The 15337-nt window shown below is 34.1% G+C and overlaps 1 protein-coding gene across 5 annotated transcripts in view; it reads right to left on the reverse strand.

Moving 5' to 3' along the window:
* Nucleotides 1-15337, reverse strand: part of KYNU (kynureninase) — a 157284-nt gene that overhangs the window by 9175 nt on the left and 132772 nt on the right. For 3 of the 5 annotated variants that reach the window (XR_012517774.1, XM_074399733.1, XM_074399732.1), the window contains 2 exons: nucleotides 3721-3773; nucleotides 74-159 (listed from right to left, as the gene is read on the reverse strand). Coding sequence is in view for 3 of the 5 variants with exons in the window: in XM_074399733.1 (XP_074255834.1) it covers nucleotides 74-159; nucleotides 3721-3773 (139 nt within the window). In the remaining 2 variants the exon portion in view is untranslated. Of the gene's footprint in view, nucleotides 1-73; nucleotides 160-354; nucleotides 485-3720; nucleotides 3774-15337 lie in introns of all 5 variants that reach the window. The other 2 variants (XR_012517773.1, XM_074399734.1) reach the window with 1 other exon arrangement.

The raw sequence follows: 15337 nt of genomic DNA on the forward strand, positions 1-15337 counted from the left end.
GTACTACAAACTGTCACAGTCAGATCAGGAAAAATGGCAAAGATGTGGGGAGGTTGAAACATACATCACTTACCTCTAAACTGGCATGTAAGGAAGAGACCAACAACATGGGAGGATTTGAAATTCGGAATCCACAGACCCCAGGGATTAACCGCAGTTCTGAGAAAGTAATATCATGTCATTATCAAAGAGGGGAACTTTAAAAGTGGCCATAAAGTTACTAAAGTACTGGAGAGTGAAAGAGCAAGACTTAAACTTTTATTCCTGGGTAGGAGTTCTGAGATATTTAATTCCATGGAGCTAAAATATTGTTATTTCCTCTTCACCAGCAATTCCCACCTCCCTTGTCCTCACCTTCTTAGTAGAACACCAGAAATCTTAGACCCAAGGTAAAAATGACCTCTTCTGGAAGTTTCTCTGGACCCCATTCTCTGCCTTCCTATTCCCAACCCAGGATTCCTTGTTCTGCTCAACCTTTGCTTTCCTGTTATGAAACGATGTCAATGAGAGAGAGCATCAGTTTGGAGTGACATGTAATTGTAATGTCCCCCGAAGGCAGAAATATGAATGAAATGACCTATGAAGGTGACTTTTAGCTCTAGGATTGTTAGGTCAAGTGGTTTCTCTTAGAAACACACACACACACACACACACACACACACACACACACACACACAACAGAGGGGGCTTTAAAAAAAAGATCTGCCTAAGTATAATATATTAAAAAGGTAAATTAATAGCAGATACTCTCCTAGTCGATTGAACAGTAGCAAGTTAAATTCAATAGGGTTAAGATGGCTAGTCAGAGATAACACTATGACTGACTAATGTTAAAACATGACTCTTTATATAGTCATCAAATCCAATATTAAGCAAATCATGGTGATATGGTTTGGCTCTGTGTCCCCACCCAAATCTCATCTTAAATTGTAATCCCCGTATGTCGAGGAAGGGACCTAATGTGAGGTTGACTGGATCATGGTGGTGGTTTCCCCCGTGCTGTTCTCATGATAATGAAGGAGTTCTCACAAGATCTGACAGTTTAAAAAATAGCAGTTTTCCCTAATCTCTCTCTCTCTCTCTCTCTCTCTCTCAATCTCTCTCTCTCTCTCTGTCTCTCTCTCTCTCTCTCACCTGCCACAACATCAGATGTACCTTACTTTCCCTTTGCCTTCTGCCATGATTGCAAGTTTCCTGAGGCTTCCTCAGCCATATGGAACTGTGCGTCAATTAAAACTCGTTCCTTTATAAATTACCCAGTCTGAGGTGGTATCTTTACAGCAGCGTGAAAGTAGACTAATACATATGGCCATATGGCCTGTGGGCCAAATTTGACCCACTAGTTTGTTTTTGTTTTTGAGACAGAGTATCACTCTGTCACCCAGCCCAGAGTGCAGTGACTCAATCATGGCTCACTGCAGCCTTGACCTTCCCTGGGCTTAGGTGATCTTCCTACCACAGGCTCTCCAGTAGCTGGGACTACAGGTGTGTGCCACCACTCCTGGCAAATTTTTGTAGTTTTTGTAGATAGGAGCTCTCACTTTGTCACCCAGGCTAGTCTCCAACTCTTACGATCAATTGATCCATCTGCCTTGTCTCCCAAAGTGCTGAGATTACAGGTGTGAGTCATCACACCCAGCCCTGTTTATTTAAAACACAGTTTTGTGAAAACCTAGCCACAATCTTCATGTATGTAAAATCTATGACTGCTTTACCACCACAATGATGGAGTTGAGTATTTGACACAGAGACTGTGTAGCACAGAAAGCTTAAAATATTTCCTATCTGGTCCTTCATAGAAAAAGTTTGCTACCCCTGATCAAATTCAACTCCTCTATTTTCAAATAAGAAAACCCATCTCAAATAATTTAAATAACCAGCATGGTAACATCTAATTATTTTAACAGCCAAGATAAAACATAGGTGTCCTGATTTGACTGAAATATCAAATCTTGCAATTTGGTTGCTGCAAATCTGAACACCAATGGGTCCTGACTTAATAATTTGACTAAAAATTGTCCAATTTTACAGTGATACGTAAGTGGTACATCTTCAGTGGAAGACGTACTTTGAGTAGCCATACGCCCATTCTGTTTTTCACTTTTAGTATAGTATTCAATACATCATACAATATGTTCAATGCTTTATTATAAAATAGGATTTGTGTTAGATCGTTTTGCCCAACTCTAGGCTAATGTAAGTGTTTTGAGTTTGTTTTAAGGGAGGCTAGGCTAAGCTGTTATGTTCCATAGATTAGGTGTATTAAATGCATTGTTTACTTAAGATAGTTGCAGTTTGTGATAGGCTTATCGGGAAATAATCTCATTGTAAGTCAAAGAGCATCTGTATAGACAAAATATTATCTTAGGGCTGGGTGTGGTGGCTCAGGCCTGTAATCCCAGCACTTTGGGAGGCCAAGTAGGGTAGATCATGAGGTCAGAACTTCAAGACCAGCCTGGCCAAGTTGGTGAAACCCCATCTCTACTAAAAATACCAAAATTAGTTGTGGTGGTGGGTGCCTATAATCCTAGCTACTCGGCAGGCTGAGGAAGAGAATTGCTTGAATTCAGGAGATGAAGGTTGCAGTGAGCAGAGATCATGCTACTACACTCCAGCCTGGGCAACAGAGCAATACTCCATCTCAAATATATATATATATATATATATGTGTGTATGTATATAAATCTCAGGCCAGCTTGGGCAACATAGTGAGTCCTCATTTCTACTAGATATAATAATAATAACAATAAGGCAGTCATGGTGGTGCACACCTATAGTCCCAGCTACTTAGGAGGAAAAGGCGGGAAGATTGCTTGAGCCAGGGATATCAAGGCTGAGCTGAGCATGATTGCACCACTGTACTCCAGCCTAGGTGACAGAGCAAGACCCTGTTTCAATAAATAAATAAATAAATAAATAAAATCAATAAAAAATGAAAACAAATTTAAAACAGTATCTCAGGATTTAAAACAATATGAAGGATCAAGTTTATGTTGAACTCTCAAAGCATTTATGATCTTTCTGTATCCCATATGGTTGGGAAATAGAGTCACTCAGGAAAATGCAACTCTTCATGGTAGAGTTTCATTTCTATCTGCTGGGGTTAACTGCTCACAGGAATTGCTACACTCTTTGGTACACGGCTAAAGCCACAAAAGGAAAATATTTAGGAAAAAAGAGAAATGAACATGAATATTTATTAAGGTATTGCTATGTCCTGCTTAGCGTATTGTTTTGAACTTGACTAACCCTAAAACCAAATTTGTAAATAGATTTTATTATTCACATTAGGTAAGTGGGAAAGAAAAAAACACACAAGATGGTATAACTTGTGCAGGATCCAAAAACTATTAAGCAGCAAAGTGTGATTAACAGTCAAGTCTTTCTAAATCTGACTCCAAGCTGCAAATTTCCTCCTGTCCTCTGTGCCCAGAGTTTCGGGCACTCTGTGTTGATGGCATCTGACCAAGCCACGTGACCCTTAACTTGGACTTCTTTTTCTTTTACCTCCTTAGTAAGGGATAAACTCAAAATAATGTTAAAATCTATAAATTTTTAGTCTTACACTCTGGATATGTCATTTCTTATTTGAGAATTCTCAGTGACATTTTCGAAGTGCATTCTTCCTGGGGCATACACATTACACGTAATATAAAGACAGATGAAAATTGAAATAAAGTTAAAATAAAATGACTTATTAGGCAAAATAAATATACTTACTGTTATCCATCTTAAATCTGGTGCTGAGTTCATGGCCAAACCATCCCACTAACCTAAAATATAAATAAAAACATTCCATTTTTTTTTTTTGAATGGAGTCTCACTCTGTTGCCTAGGCTAGAGTGCAGTGGCATGAATTCAGCTCACTGCAATCTCTGCCTCTTGGATTCAAGTGATTCATGTGCCTTAGCCTCTGAAGTAGCCGAGACTACAGGCCTGCATCATCATGCCTGGCTACTTTTTGTCTTTTTAGTAGAGACAGGGTTTTGCCATGTTTGCCAGGCTGATCTGAAACTCCTGAGCACAAGTGATTCATCAGCCTTGGCCTCCCAAAGTGCTGGGATTGCAGGTATGAGCCACTGTGCCTGGACATAATATTTTGATCTATAAAAATAAATACTACTAATTTAGAAATCTGGGGCCTGCATTATAAAGCTATTTGTGATATAAGTCATCAAATACTTCAGCAGATAAAATGTTATATGCTATCATAAGGTAATTAATATTAATAATGTTAAGAATGAGGATAAAATCTACCTATCTATATGATTAGTTATTTTATTTTTCTGTGGAATATCAACTTAAGAGTTATAGTTAATGACCATTTTTTATTTAAAATAAAATGAACAAAAATATTAAGTAGGTTTCTATTTTAAAATTAAGCTAAAAGCTCAAAAGATAAAACAATATGATATTTTCACAATAGAATCTCTAAAGAGAAATGTACCCTCAAAAACCCATATTATTGTTGAAAATTTTAAAAATAATTTTCTAAAGAAATTGGTTGCTTTCATACTATTTTTAAGATGTGAAATTAGACATAAAATACAAAATATACAGGAAAAATCATATATGTATGTACATATTAGATGAAAAAGACTACAAACTAATTTAGACAAAAATATAAGAAATTTAGAAAGAGAGTGAATTTGAAATGGAGAGTTCCAGCAGGAAATAACTGGAAATCAATGACCATTATCTTTTAAAAAATATATATTTTTTAAATTTTAGAATAGTTTTAAATTTACTGAATTATTGTAAATATTTATTTACAGTAAATTAATTACCCCTAAATAATATTTTAGTTTTAGTGATGTCTAAATAAAAATTCCAAAGCACCATTTTTTGGGACATGACAAAATGTTTTAAAATTTATATAGAGTATATGGGTGAACATAACAAATTTTGTTATATAATAGAAAAGTATAGAGAGGAATATGCTATAATAGTGTCTTATATGCTTTATATGATAATATAGCATATTATAAAATGCAGTACATGAATAAGAATAATTCTAGTAAAACTAATCAGTGAGACAAATGAGATATGATAGTAAATAGAGAAACAGTCCTCAGATCATGTCACAATTATCACCTCTTATGACATTTTCAAAATGCAAAAGTGAAAAAATATATATACTCATGGTTTTCAAAAGAGAAAATTCTAAGTATAAAAACAGAAGAAGATTCAAAAGAATATACCAACAATTTATAAACATTTAAATTAAATTCTGTATTAAAAAGATGGACAAAATTGGAAGAGAAACTAGAGATGGAGAAGAGAAGTGATATTTGTGCCACACCAAAGAGTCTTTTTGCTGAGGTTTTACATAGAAAAAGGGCAACGTACCAGCAGCGACCCAGCCACAGAGCATGGACAGGCAATTTATAAAGGAAAAACGTCCATGCCCCATGAATTCAGGAAAAGCAAACAAAACAAGCAAAAACACCCACTCTCGATGTTTCACAGTATAATGTAAAGATGACGCCATATTTTATATATCAAACATGCAAAATGATTTAAAAATTATTGTAAATATTTTTATTAAAGATTCAAAGAAAAGGAAATCAGCCACTTGTTGAATAATGATAATAAATAAGTAATAAAAATCTTTCTGGAGGACAATTTAAGAGGATATATGGAAAATATGCATTGTTTTCTGTCCCAGAAATTTTACTCCTTCCAATTTATCTAAATTGGGTTACGCTATTTGGATTACACTATTTGAAGTACGCCAAGATTTGTATACTAGTGATAGGGAAAGTGGGGAGAAAATCTAGGTAGAGAAGAGTGGGTCCCCAGGAATCCCCGCCCTCAAGCCAGAAAGCCAGAAACCACAGTCCAAAGTGAGAACTTCTATCCCCGTTTTCTCACTCAAATGTTGCCTTTTCCTAAACCACCCCATCCTGTGCCTATATAAATCCCAGACTCAGCCAGTAGACAGGATACAGCTGGACGTCAGAGAGAAGTGGCTTGACTTCCAAGGGACAGAGTGGCAGTGTAACTTTAGAGAAGAATCTGGCTAGGGACAGCCAGACTTCAGGGGAAAATTACCTACCCATCCCATCCCCTTCTCAGCTCCCCTTCCTGCTGAGAGCCACTTTCACCGAAAACAAAATTCCCCACGTTTACCATCCTTCAATTTGTTCGCGTGACCTCATTTTTCCTGGACACCGTACAAGAGCTTGGGAGCCATGAATGCAGGCATGAAAGGCTGTCCCACCGGCCCTTTGCCCTCAGGGATGGAAAAGGCAGAGGCCCCACTGAGCTATTAACACAAGCCTACTGAGGACAGCAGTGCTAAAAGGGCACTGTAACATGCCCTCTGGGGCTTTGAGAGTCGCAGGCACCCCCGCCTGGGCTCTGCTGTGGGGCCTGCATGGTCTTCGCTCCTGCCAGTTCCTGCACCAGCTCACCTGCGCGTTCCCTCCCACGAGGGGTGGAACGCTGCAGGTCTGAGTGAGTGGAGGATGATCCTCCCAGCGCCAAAGTGGCCAGCCAATTCCAGCACTCATTCATTCCAGCTCCCATCCTGTACTCCTTCTGTCGTGCATTCCCTCCCGCAAGGAGTTGAGAGCAGCGGGCTGAGTAAACGAGTCACCCCTATCACGAGTTCCACAGGGGGTCAGGAGAATCATGCTTCATTAGGACAATCAACACAATACAACTATCCGTGTCAGAACCACCTAAATATCTTGCAATGGAGAAACTGATAAAAACAAATTGCACCATGGCATATGAAGAAGTACTCTGCAGCCATTAGAAAAACCGTATTTAAAATAATACATACACAAAAAGATTAAAATGGCGATCACAATATTTTGAGTGTGATTCTAGTTTTAAAACAATAAAATGTATGCATTTATATTTAACTATGGCTAAAATGTTAAATATTTTAATTTATGCTTTATTCTTATATTTTTCAGATTTTTCTTAAAGAGCATATATTGTTACATCAAAGAAAGGTTCTAATTATCATTTTAACTCCTCTTTATTAGTCCAAATTTATTTTAATTTCAAAAATATCTTCTTTCATGCATTTTGCATATAGTTTTATAGAATTAATTAGCAGAGTCTAATTAATTGTGCAAAATGATTAATTTTTAAAAATCCATCACTTAAAAATATCATACAGTTCTCATTAACTTATTAAAATTCATAGTGTACCAGCCTAGGCATACCTTTCAAACCTTATTTCTAATATTTATTGTCTCATTTCAAGTAATTCATTATGAGAACCTAATAATCCTTTCTTTTTGTCCCCACTGGTTCTTCTGCCTATAATGATGATATTGGGTGGAATCTGCATAGGAGGAACTGAAAAAACTCAGAACAAAATAGTAAAAACTCAACTGATGGAATATCTACTGAAGTTCCAGTTTAAAAAAAAAATAAAAATAACAATTCTCTAAAGAAAAGACAAGGTGCCCAATTTGAATTTCAAAAGCTACATCCTCGATACAATTGTGGGTATGGATACAAGAGAGCAGGGCCATTTTTAGAGCAGCAGTTACATTATGTATCCTGCAGAAAAAGGAAGCACGTCCATATAAAGAATCAACAGGAGCCTTAAGAGATGGAAATAGTGAGCAAATGAAGGGTTACAATGTCCTTTCTCCCTTATCCCTGCTTAGGTAACTCCCCCAAACTGCTAATCAGGGAAATTTAAACACGATCAGTGAACAATGAAAAAAGAACTGAATATAGCACTAACACAAATATCTTCCATGAAAAATAGGAGAAATCTACAAACAGATGAAAAATATGCATCAGGAAAAGATTGCCTGAAAGTGGATGAGAAATGTAATGAAAATGAATAACTCAAGAAAAAACAGAAGCTTAATGAAATAATATTACATGTATTTGGAAAAAGCCAAGTAAAAATGTAGCAGTAGAATGAATATATCTGGGAAGAATTAGAAAAGAAAAATAAAGGATGTAAAAGAAAGGAAAAAAGATTTGAAAAACTGCAAGAAAGGCAGGATACTGTGGAAAAACTAGCAAGGACAAAAAAGAGTTGTGAGAAAAAATAAATAAAAAGATATATTTAAAATCATTTAGAGAGAAAATGACAAATTTAGTAAACAGATAAATAAGTTTTATCATAATCAAAATGAGTTTCCAAAGAAGAAAAGCATAAAATAAATTTTCTTAAAGTTACGATTCAAGACAACTTTGATGAAACAAAAAATGATCTGAATCTACATTGAAAAAATACAACATGAACACAGGGAGGGGAGCTTCACACACTGCTGTCAGTTTGGGGAGGGGGAATTAGGGGAGGGACACTGGGGTCTGGGGAGTTGAGGAGGGACAACATGGGGAGAAATGCCAGATATAGGTGATGGGGAGGAAGGCAGCAAACCACATTGCCATGTGTGCACCTATGCAACAATCTTGCATGTTCTTCACATGTACCCCAAAACCTAAAACGTAATAAAATACACACACACACACACACACACACACACACACACACACACACCATCCTCTGAGTTAGGTGGGAGGAATTAACTCAGAATGGTCAATTTTGTTTCCTGTCTATTAAAATTATTGGATTTTAAGGATAGAGAAAAATTGGAGTTCCACTCAAAAAAGGTTAAGTCAGAATAAAGAAGGAAATGTCAGACTGGCTTCAAATTTATCAAATGCAACCATTCAATGACAGAGACTAATGTAGAAATACATGTTCAATGCTGAGAGAAAAAAAAAAAAAACGTGATGCATGAATGCTATGTTTGACTAAGTAGAATTGCATAAGTTTTACTGTTATTGTTCAAGCAAGTGTTCTGCTAATATTTTTCCCATGCATTCTTCATTACCTGAAAAAGAATTTAAGTCAGCCAAGAGATGACTGGTGAAACTATAACAAAATGACACACTGTGACTATTGAACGTATTTAATTATAGGACTGAAACTAAACAAATGTGGAGATTAAGGTACCAGTAAAGAGGAAATGCTATATGAAAGCATAAAAATAACTAAACAAATAGGGGGATTTAAACTTGACAGTTCAGGTAAAACAAGTATAATCAGATCTAAGATTACAAAGCAAATATGAAGAAAGTTAAAATTATTGACAAAAGTATCCTTCTTATCACTTAATATTTTTGGTCTGAATTCCACCTTGTCATATATAAAGATCGCATTTTGCTTTCTTTTTAATTTTCTATTTATGCTTTTGGTCGTCCTTTTATTATATTTTTTCTGCGTTATTTATTTTAATTGAGTCTCTGCTTTGTAGTACAATCTGGTAACTTTATCTTTCAATATGTGAATTAAACTTGTTGATATTTATTACTTTGACAAATATGTCTGATCTTAAGTCAGTGTCTTTTAATGTCATATTTTCTATTTCTAATGCTTTTTATAAAGTCAGCATGAAATGATTTGGTTTTTTACTGATTATTTTTTAGTTAGTAGTTATTCTGATATTTAAGGTTTTAAGTTGAATTTTTCTTTTCCTTTATTCTATTAGTTTTGTTCCTTGAACAATGATAGATTCAGCAGCTTTCCTCTTCCTCTAACCTAATCTGTCATCACCTGATAGTTTCATCAATAATTTGACAAATTCACAATAAAAATAAAACAGTTAAGAATTGCTGTTCATAACATAACACAATACCAACACTCATAAAGCAGACTTCACAGAGACCGTAAAAAGAGACAAATACCCTGTGACAGAAGTTTTATTAACTTCTCTAAGTCCATGATCAATCAAGTGGACAAATACATCGATTAAGACGGTAAATCTAACATAAATGTTTAATGCTGTGACTTGAAGTAAAGATTATAGCTTTCAAAAGAAATGCTCATAAAATGTTACTGTAACTACACAAAATCTTCAATATTTCCAAAATGTACATATTGTTGACCATAGTATCTGAGTAAAATCCAGTAGGACTAATAATCCACAAAAAACTCAGAAAATGAAAAGACTCAATTATCTGGCAAGTTAAAAGTAAATTTATCTGAAATTACTTTTAGGATAAAGAGAAATACAAACTGAATTGGTAAAATTTCCTTTATACGAATGATTTTTAAAAGTTCCTGATCAAGACTTTTGGGAAATTGCCAAAACAGTGCAGAGAGAACAATTCATAGCTTTAAATTGTAGCTCAATATAAAAATTAGAAAGAAAGCAAATAAATCAATAATAAGACTAAAAAATATTATAAAAATACACAAAAAGAATCTAAAATAAAGCAGTAGTATGCAATTAACAAAGGACAAAGCTGAAATCAATAGTTAGAAAACATAAAATCATGTTTACATTGATACAGAAATTAAAAGTTTGTTGTGGTGAAGGAGAGAAATACCAATTAATCAAGAAAACACAAGAAGGTATAGCTATGAAAAGAAAAATGTATGCAGAGGGATATTCACAAAATAGGGAAAAATAAGCACATCATAAGACAGACATTGCTTAAATTAATTTACAAATCTGTATCAAATGAATAATTTTCTGGGAGAATATTACTTATTCAACCTAATCTTAGAAAGGAACAAAAACGGAAACCAACAGATTTTAATAGAAATAGAGAAAAAGCTCAAACACCTAAAATCACGAAAGAAGGTGATCTCATGAGGAAATTCTGTCAACACTTTTCAGTAGATAATTCCAATGCTATTTAAACTAATTTAGTGCATAGAAAACAAAAATCAAATCAAAAAAGAGGTATGGGAGATACTATTACTTTTTGTGATGTTATCATAATATTAATATTAAACCAGGTTAGAATTGCATGTATAAAATAGTCAATCTTAATATTAATACAAAAATCATAAAATACTACAAACAGATTCTCACAGCATATTAAATAATAACACATTATGAATCGTAGAATTCACATAGAGCAAAAATGGCTCTACATTAGCAAATTTACTAATATACATTTTGTTAGCTAAAGGAAAATAATCATAAGATTAACTACTTAAACCTTGTAGATAACAATCTGAAATTATTCTTGTCTTTAAAAATCTAGAGAAAACAACGGTAGAAAGATACCTAACGTACTGAAATACAGCAATCTCAGCCTGAAAGTCAAACTCAGATTTAACAACAACAAAGTAACTCTCATTAATACTATGATTTTGTAGATATAAAAATTGGAAAGAAGATGTAAGTTATTACTACTATACTTTCAAGTTACATAATTTTATGCCTAATATGTATATAAAGATAGGTTAGTATGATAGTCTGGTGCAAAATTAATATAAGAAATAAATATCTGAAATCTAAAATTGCTACAGAATATTACCAAAAAAGTTCAAGATCTACATTCCCAAATAACAAAAATACTTGAATAATATTTGACATCAAGAAAAATGTCAATTATCCTTAAATTGATGCACAAATTTAATATTATCTCAGTTGATATAATTTGGATATATGTCCCTGCCCAAATATCAAATTGAAATGTAATTCCCAGTGTCGAAGGTGGAACCTGGTGGAAGATGACTGGCTCATGGGGATGGATTTCTCATGAATGGTTTAGCAATATCCATCTTGGTCCTTTCCTTGCAAAAGTAAGTTAGTCTTGTGAGATCTGGTCATTTAAAAGTGTGTAGCAACTCCTTCCTTGTTCTCTCTTGCTCCTGCCACGTGAGGTGCCCACCCCCTATTTGCCTTTTGCCATGATTTTAAGTTTCTCAAGGCTTCTACAAAAGCTGAGCAGATTCCAGCACCATGCTTTCTGTACAGCCTACAGAACCATGAGCCAATTAAACCTCTTTTCTTTCAAAATTACCCAGTATCAGGTATTTCTTTATAGCGATGTGAGAAAGGCCTGATACACCAGTAAAAATAGGTTTTCATTTGTGAAACAGAAAAGCTGTTTCTAATGTAATTTGGGGAAACAAATAATATTAAGAAATCTCTAAAAAACAAGAACAATGAAGTGAAGTACTTTGACAAGATATTAAAATATTGTGAAACTCCAAAAGGAAAACAATATCTTTGTTACCAAAACAATTAATATATAATTTATTATACTAATAAAGCTAGAGAAACTCAGGATCATTTCTATAGACCAATGAATCAGAAGAGAAAGTCCAATCAAGCACAAATATACTTTTTAACAATCCTCCGCAGATCATATTACAAAGGATTAATCTTTCTAGTATAAGAGTATATAAAGATCAATAAAGCAATAATAAAAATATAATAAAAATGGCCAAAAGATAAGAATAGATCATTTATAGAAAAGAAAAACAAATTGTTCTTAAAAATTACAAAGAAAATCTCTTCAATTACGAATAATATGGATACAAATTAAAACTACATTGTGATACCATTGTTCACCTCTCAGATTGGCAAAAATACAAAAGTCTGATTATGTACTCTATTGGTGTGACTATGGGTAAAGGCTAACTCCCATGTATTACCTTGGGAGTATAATGTGATGCATCTTTGTGAAAACAAATGAGCAATAGCTTCCAAAGTTATAAAGACAAACATGATTGACCTAGGAAATTCACTTTGGGAAATTTAATCTCCAGAAGTATTTAAATAAGTATGAAGTAAATTAAGTGTAATTATAGTAGTGCATCTTTTTAGTAACAGAACAATATTGAAAGGAACCTAGAAATAGTCCACACAGAAAATCAACGAAGAGATATCAAACTTAAACTACAGTCAACCAAATGGACGTACCAGACACAGAATACTTCATTCAACTGCTTTAGCATTCATATTTTTCTCGTCAGCACATGGAACGTTCTCCAGGATATACTCAGGCCACAGAACAGGTCTCAACAAATTTTTAAATGTTGCAATTCTATCAAGTATCTTTTCTGATCATAAGGGAATAAAACCAAAAATGAGTTACCAAAGGAACTCTGGAAACAATACAAATATATGGAAATTAAGCAACATGCTCCTGAACTACCAGTGGGTCAATGAAGAAAGTAAGAAGGAAATTTAAAATGTCTTGAAACAAATGAAAATGGAAACACAACACACTAGAACTTATGGGATACAGCAAAATCAGTACAAGAGGAAAGCTCATGGCAGCAAGTGCCTACATCAAAAAAGTAGAAAGATTTCAAATAGAAAAACCTACTGATGCACTTCTAGGAACTAGAAAAGTAAGAACAAACCAAACTCAAAATTAGTAGAAGGAAGGAAAGAATAAAGATCAGAATAGAAATAAATGAAATTGAGAATAAAGCAAATAATTTTTTAAATGCTGTGTGAATTTTTTTGTAAAGATAAACAAAATTGGCAAACCTTTAGCCAGACTAAGAAAGAAGACTCAAATAGATAAAATCACAAACTAAAAAGGAAACATTAGAACTGATACCACAGAAATACAAAAGATCATTACAGACTATTATGAACAGCTACATGCAACAAATTGAAAAACCTAGAAGAAATTAATAAATTCCTGTGTTTATTCACAACCTATCAGGATTGAGCTATGAAGAAACAATAAGAAGACTGAAGCAATAATAAAAAGTCTCCCATCAAAGAAAAACCAAAGACCTGATGGATTCACTACTAAATTCTACCAAACACTTAAAGAGGAACTAATATCAATTTTACTCAAACTATTTCAAAAGTTGAAGAGGAGGGAATATTTTCAAACTCATTTCATGAGGCCAGCATTACCTGATACCAACAGCAGATAAGGACACAGCAACAGAAAAAGAAAACTACGGGGCAATATCCCTGATGAACACAGTTGCTGAAATCCTTAACAATATAATAGAAACTCAATTTAAACAACACATTAAAAAGATTGTTCATCATGATCAAGTGCATTCACCCCAAAGATGCAAGGATGGTTCAACCTACACAAATTAGTAAATGTGATAATCACATGAACACAGTCTAGGAGAAAAACCCTATGATCATTCAGTAGGAGCTGAAAAAGAATTTAATAAAATTCAACCTACTTCATGATAAATATTCTCAACAAATTGGCTATAGAAGAAATACACCTCAATAACATAAAGGTCATAGATGCCAAACCCACAGCTTATATCAAATTGAACAGGGAAAAATTGAAAGCCTTTTGCTAAGAGTGGAACAAGACAAAGATACCCACTTTAACCACTGCTATTGAACATATTACTGAAAGTTCTAGACATAGCAATCAGGCAAGAGGAATAAATAAAAATTATTCAAATAGGAAAAGAAGAAGTCAAATTATCTCTCTTCACTAGTGATATCCTCCTATACCTAGAACACCCTAAAGAAGCAGCCAAAAAGTCCCTGAAACTGATAACCAACTTCAATAAAGTTTCAGGCCACAAAATCAATGTTAAAAAATAAATAAATAGCATTTCTATACATCAATGACAATCAAGCTGAACGCCAAATAAAGAATACAATCCTATTTACAATAGTTGAAAAAACATAAATTAAATACCTAGGAAGACATCTAAACAAGGAGGTAGATGATCATTACAAGGAGAACATCATTACAAGATGATCATTACAAGGCTCAGCCAAAAGAAATCAGAGATGACACAAATGGAAGAACATTCCTTGATCATGGGTAGGAAGAATCAATATTGCTAAAATGGCTATCCTGTTCAAAGCAATCTACAGATTCAACACTATTCCTATATCAATCTACCAACATTATTTTTCACAGAACTAGAAAAAACTATTCTAAAATATATATGGAACCAAAAAAAGAGCCCAAATAGACAAAGCAGTCCTAAGAAGAAATAACAAAGCTGGTGGCATCACATGACTTGACTTCAAACTACACTTTAAGGCTACAGTAATCAAAATGGCATGGTACTGGTACTAAACAGACATATAGATCAATGGGCAAGATAGAGAGTCCAGAAATAAAGCTGCACACAAACAGCCATCTGATCTTTGACAAAGTTGACAAAAACAAGCAATCGGAAAAGGACACCACTATTCAATAAATGGTGTTGAGATAACTGGCTGTCAATATGCAGAAGAATAAAACCGGACTTTTACCTTTTACCATAAACAAAAATTAACTCAAGATGGATTAAAGACTTAAATGTAAGACCTAAAACTATAAAAGTTTTAGAAGAAAACCTAAGAAATACAATTAGGGAAATCACCTTTGGCAAAGAATTTGTGACTGCATCCTCAAAAGCAATTGTGACAAAAACAAAAATAGACAAGTGAGACCTAATTAAACTAAAGAGCTTCTGCACTGCAAAACAAGCTATCAACAGAGTAAACAGACAACCTACAGAATGGGAGAAAATATTTACAAACTATGCATCTGACAAAGTTCTAATATCCAGAATCTAAAGGGAACTTAAGCAATTGAACAAGAAAAAAAACAACCCAATTAGAATATGGGCAAAAGACGTGAACAGATGCTTCTGAAAAGAAGA

This window comes from Saimiri boliviensis, chromosome 5, assembly GCF_048565385.1.
Source record: "Saimiri boliviensis isolate mSaiBol1 chromosome 5, mSaiBol1.pri, whole genome shotgun sequence".
Taxonomy (NCBI): domain Eukaryota; kingdom Metazoa; phylum Chordata; class Mammalia; order Primates; family Cebidae; genus Saimiri; species Saimiri boliviensis.